General features: G+C 46.9%; 1 protein-coding gene across 1 annotated transcript; it reads left to right on the top strand.

The window, feature by feature from the left end:
* The first annotated feature begins 3413 nt into the window (after positions 1-3413).
* On the top strand, positions 3414-10723 carry LOC144179810 (high-affinity choline transporter 1-like). Its single transcript, XM_077708245.1, has 5 exons — positions 3414-3417; positions 4019-4126; positions 5477-5632; positions 7852-8000; positions 10541-10723. Exons 1-5 carry the CDS (start codon positions 3414-3416, stop codon positions 10721-10723), a joined length of 600 nt encoding a protein of 199 aa, XP_077564371.1.
* Positions 10724-16632: the final 5909 nt, after the last annotated feature.

Raw genomic sequence — 16632 nt, 5'->3', positions numbered from 1 at the left:
TTTTGTGTTGGCGATATTTTTTAGGTCCCGCTATCTGAGGGACTTAAAGTGGCTATTTATGATGTGTCATGAACGTTTTAGCCCATTATTCTGTTGTGGCAGTCTAAATCATTCCACCAAGATGGCAAGATGGGCGAGTTGGTATTGGTTCATGGTGATAGAAAATAGCCAGCGCAAGAAAGACAAAAACGAAGAAGGTAACAGACAGGTGTATGTTACCTTCCTCGTTTGTGTCTTTCTTGCGCTGGCTATTTTCTATCACCATTCGTCGTAACAGTTCGTCCTGACGCCTCGCAGGCTCGGACAAGTCCGGGCATACCCTTCGACCTAGGAACACGGCATTCTTCCCATGAGACCCTTTCCCCATCCTACCTACATGGCATATTAATAATGCTATAGTGTCATAAAGAACGCCCAGGATAAAATACTAAAAAAAAACGGCGCTAAAATTTTACCCCTCTTTGTCAAAACTGTAGACCGTGCAAGCGCAGGGGAAATACAAAGCCCCGGTAAATTTCGTTAGCTACTTGTCCGCGGTGGCAAAAACCCACGTAGGCAGCCAGCCGGGTCAAACAGTTGCGTCTAACAGATATCCCGGTGATGTCATGCTGTTTTAAACGGCCCATTCAGAAAGTGAACGGTCTTTCTCTCCACTGAAGATGGAAAACCGCGAAGCTGTGATTGTGGATAACTGTGTCGAGTTATGCATGGTGACTTGCCAAATTATTTTAAAATGAATTCGAATAGATAAATGTTTTGGTATAGTTTCTATATATCAAGAGTCATAGCCATTTTGCGTAACCCTACTCTTTTCGTAGAATGCCGTGTATTGACTGCAGGCGGTAATTCTTTAGCGTTTACAACTTCACTTTAGAAACTAATTATGGCAATGAAATGAAACTGAGCGTTATGATGGAGTCGCTCTAGCGTCCTAATTTACTATGACTTTTTTCCCCCGAGATCCCCCATTAAATTGACAGCTACAGGGAATTTTACAATAGCTCTGGGGCAGGCGCGTGCGATTCTTTGTCGACGCGACCCGAGAGGCGCTCGTCACACGTCAGAATCTGGCGCAACGCATCTGTAAAAGCTGGTCGCTGTGGGATCACTGCACCGGACCTCTTTAAAGTTATTATATAAAACGAAAACAGTACGGTACTGGGACCGGATAGTGGGTCCCTGTTTCCGAGAGTAAAAGGAAAACATGGCACATTTTGGACATTATTTTTACTAATTGTGCAACGGATGGTTCGAATACATCGAATCAGTATCGCTGCTGGCTGTGTTATTCATAGTCCGAAACACCAGTGCTGATAACACAAGTAATCGCAATTTGTATGTTCAGCAAACTAATAGCATTGTCATCAAAATAATATGTGGTTAAACACACAAAACGATTGCTAAAATACCTAAGCTAACAGTTTTCACGTTATTTATTAGATACAGCGATTTTGGCAAGGACTCTTCTGTGGCCAAAGTGGCCAAAGTCTGTTCTTGCACGAGATGTCACAAAGGTTTTTTTTTATCAGTTTCGGTTAATTGTATTGATTTCAAACGTAACTCATATACAAACGTATACAAACGAGAGATCCATAGTCAAAAGACTGCATCGGGACCCTCGATTAATTTCGATAAAATAAAAATACAGAACGAAGCGGATATCATTAAATATATTGAAAAAGTTATCGATTTGTAGGATTGACAAAGCGCAAACTACTAATGAATACAGCTAAAACAGGGAAAAAGTGAAGGCCAACAAATACCTTAAAATAAACGCAGCAAAATGATTAAAAACGATTACTGCCATGATACTAGCTCATTGCTAATTCCAATGAGATGCAAGTGTACACAGAAAAACAAGAGGTGTACGCTTATACTACGCGTAGAACTTGACTAAATAGTACAGTCACGTAGTCAACTAAACAAAAAGAAACCTTTAAGTATTTCTTTGAAGGAAGACAAGGATGATGATGATTTTATTGCTGCAGGTAGACTATTCCAAAATAAAATTGCTGGAAAATAAGATGTCATCTGTCCATGATTTGTGTGGGCTATACGTAGTAAATAATCATCTTTGGCGGCGAACTTGGGATTATCGTTTTGTAAACGGTGCCTTTCAGTAAACGGATATAAGAATAAATTAGCCCGCATTTGTAAGGGAAAAGTTTTGGTTATAATAAAAAGAATTCGTAAAAGATAAAACGCTCTTCTGCTGAACTAACCTGCTACTTTTGGAGAACGCATCAAACCACGGGTGATAGAACAAATTGCCTGCTTTGGAGTATTTTACAGTTCGCAGCACTATTGCATTACTGATTCACTGGGTTACAGTACTACACATCATTTGCGAATCTTAAAACCTTTGTTTATTCGTTCGGAAGAGATTCAACTACTTTCAAATACTCTAGATTACGAGTTAACGGAATATTTTAATGCAGGTTATGCCACAATAACGCTATAAGTAATGCCTTACTAATCCGAAGATTGCGGACTTTCTTCTATGACCGAATACGCTTATGCATAAGAGCTGCTATGCAATCTAAAAGAGCACCTCATATCTATAGTACTTGACCTCCACATCTGTTCGCTGGAAGATCACGCTGCTTCGATGAAGTTCGGTATTTCTTACAAACTCGTTGAGATTACTGGGCGCCATTGCGTGATTGCGGATAGTGGTGGTCCTTTACAAGTATCGCAATTAGAATTGTATCAGACTGGCTGATTGTGGGTGGGGTTTAACGTGCCAAAGATACATATTGGACGGTGTAGTGGAGGGCTCTGGATTCGTTTCGATCAGCTGGAGGCTCTAACGATGCGCCGACATCTATACACACACGGGAGTTTTCACTCGCCTTTCGCCTTCTCCGTCAGAAAAGCAGCCACAGCTGCGGGGATCGATCCCGCGTCCTTGGGCTCAGCAGCGCAACGCTTTAGCCCCTGAGCCACCTCAGCGGGTTAAATATATCGCACTGCGGTCACTAATATCTGAACTTCGAACTGCAGATCCGGGTCGGGTCAAAGTAGCCCCTTCCTTAGACAATTCGGCAACATTGGACGTACGTATCTTATTGCATGCACTCAGGCAGCAGAATATGTAAAAAAAAAATGCGTTTCAAAGGAGAAGAAAGTGAGAGGTGCGGTTCCCGGTAAAACAAAATCGTTCCGACGTCGTCCTGAGGAATCACCTCATGCATAGCTGTTTGTCTCTCATTCTTTGCAGCGAACGCCTACAGTCACATATTCCGGGGTCCAGGCCGCGCGGTAACAAGACTCCCAACGAGCTCTTGCTGTACCTCTTGGTTGCCAACCGCAGCCTTCCCGTGGCACTAGGCATCGCCTCCATGACCGGTGCGTCCGGGGCCCATAATTATATTCTCCTTAGTATTTCCGAAAATACTTAAAAACACACCGGAATGCGTGGGTTTGCTCAGGCTCTTTATGAAAGTCTCTAGAAGAATATTTCACTCAAACGAGCTACTTGGTGGCATTACTTCACGCTGGCATCTACGATTTGGCTAGAATGATCATGGGCGCCTAATCTAAAGAATGAAGTAATAAATTTTCCAGGACAACCAATGTTTTTGAGTGACTTTGAGGGTCATAAGGCTGCTTACAACCGACGCGACTCATGTAATGGAGGTGTATGTTTATTACTTGCGCCAGGCAAGCGAGCGTGTTACCACCGGCTCGGCTGATAAGTGTGCCGTCGGGCACGGACTTCGCGCGTCACTGCAATGATAAAAAAGAGGAGGTACCTACAGGTTGCAGTGCGATAAAAGTGTTTCGCTCCGAAATTCAGCTCAGGTATAACTCGTCCATCAAGTTGCGACTGATTTCAAATACTGAAGCTGTAATAAATATCATGGCCGGGCCTAGCACCAAAACAATTACTTCAGTTGTTCTGTACCGCTTGTACACAAAGTCGTCGCAGCAATGGTTTCCATGGGAATGAAGCGTTTATTTTCCGGGATAAGATTTCTGTAGTGAGCAATTTGAGCTTTGGCCCCCTGCGGTGCAGCGACTTGGGTCGGCGCAGGCTACATAAACGGGACGGCTGAAGCTGTCTTCGACTTGGGCCTTGCCTGGTGCCAGGCTCCACTCGGCTACGCCATCAGCCTGGTGATCGGTAAGTGATCAGTGATTATCTTCAATACCGGCGCTAATGAAGTGAAACTCGGACTTTTCCGCATCGCCATCGTGATACACATGATCCTAATCCTTGAGGGATGCTTTTCCCCAACATTAGCATAAAGAATGTCTTTATGAGTGCCGAAAAAGTTTTCACGAACTTCAGAGTGTCCCACATGTATGAAACCCCAGACCATTCAACGGTGCCTTGTCCCACTAGCTGGCCGATTTCGTATTCTCTTTACCAAGCTACGTTATTCTGATGACTTTGAGGAAGGATGTGTTTCTTCTGACAAGCCGTATTACGAAAATTATGTCTGCCGTAAACCCCACCGCTCCCCTAGATTTTAAGTACAGAGCACTTTAGGCGCTCGCCTTGTCGTCCTAGCTCGCTCGCTCGAACCAAGTATATGGAGCACCAAGGCGACGTCCCGGGGTAATGGTGTTATTCGCAGCGTACACCAGAGGCTTCGAAAGCCAAGCGGTTTATATAGTCATAAGCGTTCGAAACTCGTTGAAACGATAGCGCTTGTCATACATCTTCCCGTTGCTTAGCGCAAAGAAAACTATAGGTACATTTGATGAAAAATAGACGTGATTAACCGGCAGCGCCAGCGTTCATTTAGTTAAGGACTACCGTTGGGTTGGTTTTTACGATTGTAAACGCAAAATGTGGCAGTTCAACAACGGCACGTGCGGGGAGAAAAGCACAAACAGAACAGAATTCTTGCTGGCGCAGTTTCAGGCAGGAGGCGCGCGAGCTCTGCGAAGGCGGGGAATTTGAATTGCCTGGGGTGGTAGCAGTAAGCGGATAACGGTGGTACAGCCCATGATGGTGAATCACTGCTCTGCACTTCCGACAGCTTTCACATTGAGTGGAACGGCTTTGATTTTTTTTTAATTCTTTGAGTGTCCGTCTTCTCACGCTCATTTCTGCCGTGCAAAGCAAAAGTTAAGGCCGTTTTCCAGTCCTTACGCAAGGCGCCACGAATAATTCAGTTATACTAGTTTCACAACTAGTCCCTTCCATTCCTCCCCACTCTGGACGTACGTATCACATCGTTACGACGTTCACAGAAGGTGTGCGCTACGGTAGCCTTCTTCCCCCCCTCCCCCCCCCCCCCCACGCTCTTATTGTAAACTGATCATCACTCACCCCGCAAACTTTGTTTAGCAGTCACGTTGGCAGTACTTAGTTCTGCTACAGAACGCGGTACCTTCTCGCCTTATTTGTCGCACGGCGTTCAGCTAGATTTCATCGGGAGCCGTGGGAAGTAACGTGCAACTGCTGACATGTCACCTACATCATTCTCACGTACAAAGATGCTTACGCGCCATAAACGTGCAGGTGGGGCGCTATTCGCCGACAAGGTGCGGCCAACCAAGGCCGTCACCATGCTGGACCCTTTCCAGCAGTACTATGGACCCTGGATCGCCGTGCTGCTCTGCGTACCAGCGGTCTGTGGTGAACTCTTGTGGACGGCCTGCAACTTGTCCGCGCTCGGTGAGAAACTGAAGCTGCGAATCTCCTTTGCACCAGGCCGTGGGGAGTTGAAGACTGTCTCCACAGCCGTACATAACTGTGTTGAACATTTTTGTTCTCGAAGAAATGGCCACAATAATTTGTTAGAAAATGTGCAGCTTTCGCGCTATCACGTATTAAGACAACAGAAGCAGAGCTCTAAGAGATAGCCGCAATAATTTGTTCGAAAATGTGCGGCTTTTGCGGTGTGGCGTATTAAGATAACAGAGCCAGTGCTTAGTAAAGAATGGACCATTGGAGTGCGATAATGGAAGACCGTTGCTTATACCCTCACCAAAAAGAACTAAAATGCTAGTTGCATGTTTTATAGGCGGAACGCTATACTCCGTGCGTTAATGTCCCTCGAATGGGTCTTGACGACTTGATAGGAAACTTTGCATGTAATGTGCCGTTTCACGTCCAAGCCCAACGCACTTCCCTCACCTGTAGTCGTCATTCTGGAAAAGGCTTTGGCCAAGCACAAAACAAGCTCTGCCGCTTAAAACATTCTTCTTAGGCTATCATTCTCCCTCATTTGGTCAGTGATTGGAAACTGAATAGATTGGAAGTGAAAGTAATTGGAGAAAATGGGAGAATCCTTTGCCCTGAAGTGGGCGTGAATAGGCTGGTGGTGGTGGTGAAGATGATTATGATGATGATGGAAAGTGAAAACGTTCAACGTAGCTATTTACGCTCCTATCCATCACTTAGCAGAGGAGCTTCGTAATAGTCTATATTTAATTCAGACCATCAGCATGGCTATAAGGTGGACACGGGGGAGATCTAAATTTTCACCTCCATCAGCAAAAGAAAGCTAGGCACCTGGAACAGAACCCCGCGGCCTCATTCTCAGCACACAAAACCTTACCCTTGATTTGTTTCAGGGGAGAAAGTTATGGAACAAGTTACCGCAGGAACAAGTTACCGCCACTTCCACGTTCTACTTCAAAACGGGAGCAACGCGATTTAACACACGGAGCGTACGTAGCAGTGGCGGTGAGCTGGAGAAATCTCCTATTTGGGCTGAACGACAGGGAGTTGCATCGGCAAGTGTTATAATAGATGGCGCCGTTTTTCTGGTCAGCCGGTAGGGAACGTCCCTCACAAAACCTCTCATTACTGTCGTTGTGAAAATGCCACGTGGAGGGCTGCTAGAAGCTAAGTACTTGTTTTGGTACCTCCTGAAAGATGGCTCAAAGCTGGTTGGAACACTATGAAAACAGCCAAGCAGGTCAACATTTCCCGCTGGGCCGTCCGCCCCAGGAAGGTTATACGACATTTCGCCCACAGGGCCAACAGGCGTGCTGTATGACTTGACGACGTGCTCAGTTCCGCTGTACCTATCTTGTGAAGGGTTACTAGAGGCATGATTGAGGACGGGGCTTTGTGGCTATTATTCACCAATAGCAGGCCTGCCATTGTAGGACCCGGACAGTGGTTTAGAAAGAGAGCGTACACGTTTATGAAATGTGACCGGGAATTCGAGGAAAACAATGATCATTCGTTCCTTGTAACAGCGTCCAGAATAGCTGTGCCAACCAATGACGTCACAGAGGTGTCCTGCGTAATATTGTGCCTCCAGAAGTGACACGAGGTGTGACAACAGGGCTTCGTTTCCTCACTGTGATCATATCCCATTTATTATCATTCATCTATGTTCCCCATTCGTTTATGCGAATACTGAGCCTGCGGTTAACTTGGCGCTGCGGTGTTCGCTGCGCCCTTGAGGGTAAGCAAAACCATATTTGTGCGTGCGTCTGTGACTGTGAGTGTGCCTCTATCGGTGTCGTGCATGAATGCGCTGGCTGGTGAATGAATGAAGGAAGTCTTCCACTCTGATTGATTGTGGGGTTTAACGCGCAGACGCTACACAGGCGATGAGCCGCGCTGTAGGAGAGGGCTCGGGATTAATTTTGACAACCTGGGGATCTTTAACGTGCGACGAAGTCTCGAACCCACGGGAATTTTCGTTTTTCGCCTCCATCAGAAAAACGGCCGCTGCGGCCGGGATGCGAACCCGCGTCCTTAGGCTCCACAGCCCAATACCGTAGCCACTGAGCCACCGCGGCCGTTAAAGTTGTCCACTGTGGGCTCGCGATACCACGAGGTCAAACCGGCAACTAGACAGTTATTTTATTGGAGCACGAAATGAGGGAGCTACGCAATATTCCACTAAACTCAAGATTGGCGCTTCCCTGCAGGCGACACCGTGTCTATCATTTCTGAACTAAACCCCACTGTGGCTATGGTGGCGGCCGTTGGCGTCATCCTCTTTTACACGTCCCTGGGTGGCATCGTATCGGTGATATACACGGACGTCGTCCAGATCTGCACCACCGGTCTCGGCATCGTAAGTACAGCAACGACCAGACTTTTTGTGGGGCGCATGAGATTCTTTTAGTAAAACCAACCCATCGTAAAATGTTTGTGTCCTAACGTGCACTGACACTTCCGCAAAAGGCGACGGCAAGGGCATTACCCATGGCTATAGGCCAACAGTCGCTTTGGAGCTTTTTTATGTAGACGAAGTGCCCTGGCAATTCCAGCTGGTTGTTTTCGTTATGAGCGGCAGCTGCCAGTGGTGGCTATACTAGGTTTGAAACAAAATAGATATGCTGTGGTTTTACTACTAGAAGTTCGGACGGAAGCTGCTTCACGTTTTCTCAGATGTAATCGAATGTGAACGTACAATGGTAAGACCGTTAAACGAACAGATTTAGGGGAAATCCCCAAGGTGGAGTAAGATTCTGCGAAGGAAAATTTGACATCCACCTAAATGCAGCCATACCAAAGGAAAGCTATAAAGCTTTCTCAGAAACTTCGCAGTTGAAGAAAAATTAGTCCTGGTCCAGGATTCGAACCCGGGACCACCGCTTAACCGGAGCAGTCGCTCTACCAACTGAGCTAACCAGGAGGCTAGTCGTTTGTAGCGCGAGAGCGAATTGATCAACAACTCGAAGTGAAGGACAGGGGTTAACCGAACAGATTTAGGGGAAATCCCCAAGGTGGAGTAAGACCGACACTGCAATTGTGCTACGAGGCGCATAACAGGCTGCGTGAAGGGAGCATAAGGTGAAGCCACTAGAGAATCTTCGTTTGCTTCGCCTGCAGTGGCAATCCCTAACAGCCCTCGAACCGGCGTGCTCGTCAGCACAACTTATTTTAATCATTAATTCACCGCCGCGGACACTGTGTCCGCTAAGACTACTTTCTGAGCATGCTTATTAACGGTCACCCATAAGCAGCCAGCGAAGATTTAAAACCAATAATACTATGTTAACTCTGGCGTTAACCACTATAAGGAGACGAAAGGTAGTAGTGCTTTGCAACGGTAGGGGTTGTGGTCTTGCCCGGATAGGTACCAAATAAATCCTACATAATTGTATACACATTTTTTGGACTAAACTTGAAACCCGCCCGTCGGTCTGTAACACTTGATGCGGCGCACAATCGCCTCACCAGAAAATGCTAATCCCTAGGGCGGTCATATTTTCATATAGGACGGAAGATATTTCTTCTAAACCTGTCTTTTGAACATTTCACTTGTGTGAAGGGGTGAAGCTGACTTCAAAGGCGCTTAGTGTATGCCGCCTTGTAACGATAGATGAGCTCTTGCGAGAAGGGTACACAAAAGGCGCTAGGGTCTTCACAACCGATATCACTCTTTATATTGCCTCTAAAAATGCCTCACCAGCAATGAGTTTGCTTAGAGTAGTCAAACAAACGTTAACCTGGCTCGGTTTACAGCGTTTTATATTAAACCATGGCGGATTACGGAGTTATCCAGCGAAAATATCTAGGGCCTGGCTACCTCAGTATATGAGTGCTTATATTGTACCTAAAAAACGTTTGCAACATTGCATTCGTGTATAGTGGTGGGGCCGACTTTAAAGGTTCGGGTATGGCTAGATGGCTTCCGACAAATTTATCCGAGAATTCCCACTCTAATAGGGTTTCTGGGAATATTGGCCTAATATCTACGTGGAGCATGTTACAATACAATAAAGCTGCAATTTAACACAGTGTTATGTAGTTCTATCAGAGTTATATTATTCATATGAACAAAGAAGCTGAAATTAAATCGCTTGTTACGCCTTTCCCGCAGACCCGTTCGACCGCTGAAATAGCTTGTAACATGGCGACCTCACCTCGGTGGTTTTAATAGCGAAGCTGTGTAGTAATTCGTTGATTCCGGCTTGGATAGATTGGTCGCAGTTAGCACAGGACAGGGATAATTGGAGACCTATGGGGGGGTCCTTTGCACTGCAGTTGGTGTAGATAGGCTATGATGATGATGATTAACGCGCCGACGCTGCACGGGAGATGAGGCGCGCCGTAGCGGAAGGCTCCGGATTAATTTTGACCACCTCTGGATCGTTAACGTGCGTTGAAATCTCGAACACACGGGCGTTTTCGCTTTTCGCCTCCATCAGAGAAGCGGCCGCCGCGGCCGGGAAGCGAACCCGCGTCCTTGGGCTGAGCAGCACAACGCCTCAGCCACAGAGTTCTACTGATATGCGAAGGACGATTACCACGTTTGGTGGGGCCGCAGCCCTGAAAACTGACAGAGCAAGTGATAATAGGGAGTTGTAGCTGACCGTTTTTCACGCTCCGCACCGCTCCGATAGCAAGCGCGAGGGCCACTGCGCATGCCTGGTAGTGCGCTCGGCGGCGAACGGCATTGGCTCCGGTTGCGCTGAGCAGGACGCCGCTACCGGAGCGGACCGTCAAAAACGGTCAGCTAAAACTCTCTAATGTCACAATGCCGAGACACAAATTTAGCGATGTGGTCATTCGCGCGGTAAGGCTAAAACGCGCTCATCCATCAGCTAGGCTTGCGGCTGTCACATCGAGGCAGCGTTTGCTAAGCTTCTCTGCGCATGCGCGCAGTGGTCCTGCATGGCATTCTTGACGAGGAGTAAAGTCGTTGGCAAAGTGGGCGCCCCGCACAACGACTGGTTGGGCCGGACCGAGGAGGGAGACGGCAGTCGGATGCTCGACCAGTTTCTGATGACAATCCTAGGCGGGATTCCCTGGCAGGTACAAAACATCACATCAAATTATGACCGGTAATACCGCTTTTGGGCAGCTTTTTTTCTTGTGCAAACACGTCGAGTTGCCGAACGAAATTGTTTACCCGTGAAATATAGTGTATGTACAAAATAGTCTTCTTTGTGTCGCCAGAACTATAAGTGTTCTGTGGATCTTTGGTGAGCTTGCATACGAGATGGGGATTCCACGAAGTGGTCACAATGTTAATCTGGGAAGTGTCAAGCGATTCGCTCTTTCGTCTAAAGTCTCCTGAACAATAGCGTTGTCCCTGCACCCTGCGCGCTGTGCGGAGTTTGTGTGCCCCCCCCCCACCCCCCAACCCTCCCTCCCCCCCAAAAAAATAATAATAAAATGGCTTTAAAGGGACACTAAAGTGATTTGTAAGCATTGTGAGATTAGTTGGGCAGGATAAAGTCCGGACTCCCATTGCCATGCTTCGACCACTCCGGGTGCGTTCACGTAAATTTTAGTCGAAAAATAAATTCCGAATTGCTGATCTCTTTTCTGCTCCATTCTTGCGGGTTCCCGATGACGTTTCCTATGACGCGTACTCTTTCGGATTGGCTTGACTGCGCCGATTGCGTGGCTCGCCGACCTGCCAATTACAGCGCCGACAAAATCAGTCGGCCGGCCTTCGGCGGGTCGTCGCAACTCGATCGCGCACGGAAGCCTGAGCCCTTGCAAGATTTGTTTCCGAAAAAATGTGGCTTTATTTTGTTACTTTGTAGATCTTATTCAGCTTAGTAAAGGCGAGCAAGTCGAAATGACTTCACACTAGCGCGTATGCACAGGTAAATACTATTGACTTACGACGCCTCGCTGACTTTGTGGGAATTGTAAGCTCCATATGCCTGCTAGACTACAGCCATCATCATCATCATCATCATCATCATCAGCCTATCTACGCCAAGTGCAAGACAAAGGCCTCTCCCATTATTCTCCAATTATCCCAGCCCTGTGCTAACTCCGGCCAATTTATCAGTGCAAACTTCTTGATCTCATCTGCCCAAATAACTTTCTGCCGCCACCTGCAACGCTTGCCTTCTCTAGGGATCTACTTAGTTACCCTTAATGACCAACGGTTGCCCAGGTCCATTTCTTCTTCTTAATTTCTACTAATTTGTCCTTAACACGCGTTTGTTCCCTGACCCACTCCGCTCTCTTCTTGTTCCTTAATGTTACATGTATCATCTTCCGTTCCATTGCTCGCTGAGTCGTCCTCAATTTAAGGTGAACCCTCTTAGTGAGCCTCCAAGTTTCTGCCTCTAGGTGAGTGTGAGTACCGGTGAGATGCAGCTGTCATACACTTTTTTCTTCAGGGACAATGGTAAACTGCTATTCATTATCTGAGAATGCCTGCCGTATGCACTCCCGCCTATTCTTATCCTTCTAATTATCTCTGCCTCATGGTTGGGATCCGTGGTCACAACTTGGCCTAAGTAGATATATTCGCTTATCACTTCCACTGCCTCGCCACCTATCTCAAACCGCTGTGGGGTTTCGACCGAGTCAAATGCTTTCTCATAATCTATGAAGGCTATATATAGGGGTTTAGTATACTCAGCACACTTCTCTATCCCCTGATTGATCGTGTGAATATGGTTCATTGTTGAATAGCCTTTACGGAACCCTGCATGTTCTTTAGGTTGACTGAAATCTAAGGTTGCAGAGATTCGGTTAGTGATTACCTTGGTAAATACCTTGTAGACGACTGACAATAAGCTGATCGGCCTGTTATTTTTCAAGTCTTTCATGTCGCCTTTCTTATGGATTAGGATGATGTTCGCGTTCTTCCAAGATTCCGGTACACTTGCGGTCATTAGGCATTGCGTATACAGGTTGGCCAGTTTTTCAAGTACAATTTCCCCGCCATCCTTCAAGCGGTTAGCTGTTATCTGATCCTCGCCAGGTGCTTTGCGCCCTTTCATTTCTTTCAAAGCCTTCCTTACTTCTGTCATTACTGGTGGGATGTCTATCTCCTCTGAACTACTTTCTCGTTCGGCATTATCCTGGATGTCCCGGCTGCTGTAGAGATCTCTATAGAACTCCTCGGCTACTATGACTATTTTATCCCTATTTGTGATGATATTCCCTTGCTTGTCTTTAAGTGCATACATATTTTTCCCAACACCCAGACACCTCGTTGTTGCTTTCAGGCTTCCTCCGTTCTTTATAGAATATTCGATCCTCTCCATGTTATACTTCCGTATGTCCGCTGTCTTACGCTTATTGATTAACTTCGAAAGCTCCGCTAGTTCTATTCTGTCAGCTGGTGTGGAGATTGTTATGGTTTGCCGTTTCCTAATTAGATCTTTCGTCTTCTGGGAAAGTTTACCGGTATCCTGTCTAGCCGTCGCGCCCCCGACGTCTACTGCACACTCCGTAATAATGCGTGTAAGACTGTCGCTGGCTTCTTGTGTCGTAACTCTACTGTGACTACAGTACGCTTGTAGAAAACCAAAGGCCCGTTAAATGTAGAATAGTCGGTGAAGTTAAGCTGTAAGGAATAAAATGAACCGAAACAATTCTCGTAAAGTGTAAACCAATGTGATGGAAGCACTTTTTGCGGGGTGCACTAGCAGACCGGTTTGCAGCACGACCACACATATGTGATTGTTTTTCCTGCCTGAAGGGACGCAGTCGCTGATGATCAGTTGTTTGTGGGCGCTAGGGGACGCTCATTGCACAAGCGTTATTCAAGAAATGTACAGCTTAGCAGCTATAAGGCCTAAAATTCAACAACGGCGCAGCAATGTACATGTCGATGTCGGCCTCCTTGAACAATATCTATGCCTGTTATTTGTGAACAAATGTATGTATATACCTATTATACGTGTTACCGTAGCTTATTGTTTTGAAGTACTGCGCGAGTCGTATCTCACTGTGCGGGTTGGACACCCTGGAATCTGGCAGGATTAGTTTTTCCTTCAAATAGGCCAAGGGTTGGCTGTGTGCCCACGCACCTTTTATGACCCGGTGGCTGTGGCAAATACAGAGATGAGTCGGGCGCGCTGCGAAGGCGTGGGAAGTACGCCTCCCAGTTGAGTATCGCTGATCGAGCGGAGGGCTCGTCCTTCGGCGCTGAATGGTATTGTATTGTTGCCAGCACTGAGTGGTGCTGGCAAGCTTATCCCGCCCATTTTTGCAGCAAACATGGCAAGAGCGGGTCGCGTGGCGACTTTTGAATTATCACTAATGCCTGATCACAGATAAAGTTGGAAACCATGTACGTGTTGCACAGAACCGAAACCGAAACTGGTTTGAACAACTCTCCAAAAATAACGACTACATTCCGACACATATGCATGGTCCCATTCTACCAAAGTCATGTTTTTAGGAAAAATTGTGACCCACACGCAAGTGCGTATACACGAACTTTAAAATCTTGGGCATCGTTCAATCACATCGCAAGAAATGTCCGCGACTTTTCGCGTCAAAGCTGTAGTTGTTAACGTCGCCGCAAACGTTACATTTCTTCTTTCAAGCTTGAGTAAATAAATTTTGCTCGAGAGACCGGATAAACGATGAAACGTATGTGTTTAAAATGCCCGTTTATACAATTCAAACACAAACGGAAGCACAAATTTGACAAATTCATGCACTTCAGTATCCCTTTAAGGCCCGTGTTATGCCAATGATATGTTGTAACACCTTTACCAAAAAGAGGCCAAGCGGCCACGTGGGCTGGGGGGGGGGGGGAGAGTTCAGGGTAGTACGTTCTGCGATCTTCTGACGATTAGTTCTTAACAGGATAAAAAGTCACTGTTGATGCTGATTGCACAGCTTGTTCGAGCCATTTCTTCGTATGATTGATTGTAGGGTTTAACGCGCCGACGCAACGCAGGCGATGAGTCGAGGGCTCCGGATTAATTTTGCCCGCCTGGGGATCTTTAACGTGCGCCGAAATCTCGTACACACGGGCGTTTTTGCTTTTCGCCTCCATCGGAAAAGCGGCCACCGTGGCCGGGAATCGAACCCGCGACTTCGTGCTCAGCAGCGCAACGCCTTAGCCACTGAGCCACCGCGGCGGGTCAATTCGTTGTATAGTCCAGTACAATGCGCCACATCTTCGTCGAATGCAGTGTAGTAGAGGCGTGATATTGCGTGAAAAATAAATAGTTCAAAACAAGACGGTAGTGGTCTCTCGGCTTGTGTGGACGTTTGACAGTTCGGGCGTATTGCTGAAAGATGTGGGCAGACTGTTCGCAAAACAATCCCAGTGGCGTAGACTGCATTGACGAAGTACTGATTGGCAAGGATTTCTTTCAAGTGTGGATGAATGAGAAGGGTCAGATGCTAAAAGGGGCCTGAAAGACAAGACAGCTTTTCTCAGTTCGGAAGCAACACCCTTGGGCGGTGTATTGGCGATGACGCTATAGGACGTTCCCAAAAATTCGGAGACATGAGAGGCATGGACCTGAAGTAGTAATAGATGTAGTAGAATCTTTTATCTATGCGGACGGCCCACGTTAATTTAGTTCCTCAACTCATATCTACCGCAGAACTGGAAGAGTGGTAACCGCATCACATTGGCATCAATCGTGGATTGGTGTCTAAATTGGTGTCTCAATTGCTGTGTTTACCCCTGTGTTTAGACAACAGCTAATATAAATGTGGCAGTTCTTGTTTTTGTATCGCAAAAGGAGTACGATATGTGTATTTTAATTGAGTATTCGTAGCCCCTGTCTTGAACTCTAATACGAGGGGCGTAGCCAAGAGCGGCTTTGCGGTGTCAGAATGCCCTCAGAAACTTTATAGGCGGCTCATACCCTTTTTCGGCCCCCCTGTTAATTCTTGGCCTTTTATAGCGAAGCTGTCAGCCTCCAGTTGGAACATTTTGTCTCGTAAACAAAAAACCCGGGCAGGACCCAGCAGTCTCGACTAAGACTGCGAGCGCATGCGTCAGACTATGTATGCGTACAGCATAGAACTCAGTATTCGTGTGGAGAAAAAATCACAAAACATGCATCGAAACCACATGATGGGTGATAAGACGCCTATGAACAATAGGAGGCCTCCTCCCCCATGTGTTTCTCGTAAAGATTAGGTTTGCAACTGCCCTCGAAAAGGGGTGTGACGTCATTCGAGGGCGAGCGCATGCGTCAGACTAGGCAGGCGTACAGCATAGAACTCAGTATTCGTGTGGGGAAAAAACCACAAAACATCCATCGAAACCACATGCAGGTTGATAAGGCGCCTATGAACAATGGGAGCCCTCCTCCCCCATGTGTTCCTCGTAAAGATTAGGTTTGCAACTGCCCTCGAAAAGGGGTGTGACGTCATTCGAGGGCGAGCGCATGCGTCAGACTAGGCAGGCGTACAGCATAGAACTCAGTATTCGTGTGGGGAAAAAATCACAAAACATGCATCGAAACCACATGATGGGTGATAAGACGCCTATGAACAATAGGAGGCCTCCTCCCCCATGTGTTTCTCGTAAAGATTAGGTTTGCAACTGCCCTCGAAAAGGGGTGTGACGTCATTCGAGGGCGAGCGCATGCGTCAGACTAGGCAGGCGTACAGCATAGAACTCAGTATTCGTGTGGAGAAAAAATCACAAAACATGCATCGAAACCACATGATGGGTGATAAGACGCCTATGAACAATAGGAGGCCTCCTCCCCCATGTGTTTCTCGTAAAGATTAGGTTTGCAACTGCCCTCGAAAAGGGGTGTGACGTCATTCGAGGGCGAGCGCATGCGTCAGACTAGGCAGGCGTACAGCATAGAACTCAGTATTCGTGTGGGGAAAAAACCACAAAACATCCATCGAAACCACATGCAGGTTGATAAGGCGCCTATGAACAATGGGAGCCCTCCTCCCCCATGTGTTTCTCGTAAAGATTAGGTTTGCAACTGCCCTCGAAAAGGGGTGTGACGTCATTCGAGGGCGAGCGCATGCGTCAGACTAGGCAGGCGTACAGCATAGAA

This window comes from Haemaphysalis longicornis, unplaced genomic scaffold (assembly GCF_048455015.1).
Source record: "Haemaphysalis longicornis isolate Haplotype H1 unplaced genomic scaffold, Haemaphysalis longicornis Haplotype H1 scaffold_4, whole genome shotgun sequence".
Lineage (NCBI taxonomy): Eukaryota > Metazoa > Arthropoda > Arachnida > Ixodida > Ixodidae > Haemaphysalis > Haemaphysalis longicornis.
The sequence above is the reverse complement of the archived record's forward strand: the minus strand, read 5'-3'. Positions and strand labels throughout refer to the sequence as shown.

Bases quoted from the DNA above. Each gene is read 5' to 3' on its own strand.
- LOC144179810 (XM_077708245.1), top strand. The intron at 4,127-5,476 runs GTAAGTGATCAG...ATAAACGTGCAG, and splicing joins CGCCATCAGCCTGGTGATCG to GTGGGGCGCTATTCGCCGAC. The intron at 8,001-10,540 runs GTAAGTACAGCA...GCATGCGCGCAG, and splicing joins GCACCACCGGTCTCGGCATC to TGGTCCTGCATGGCATTCTT.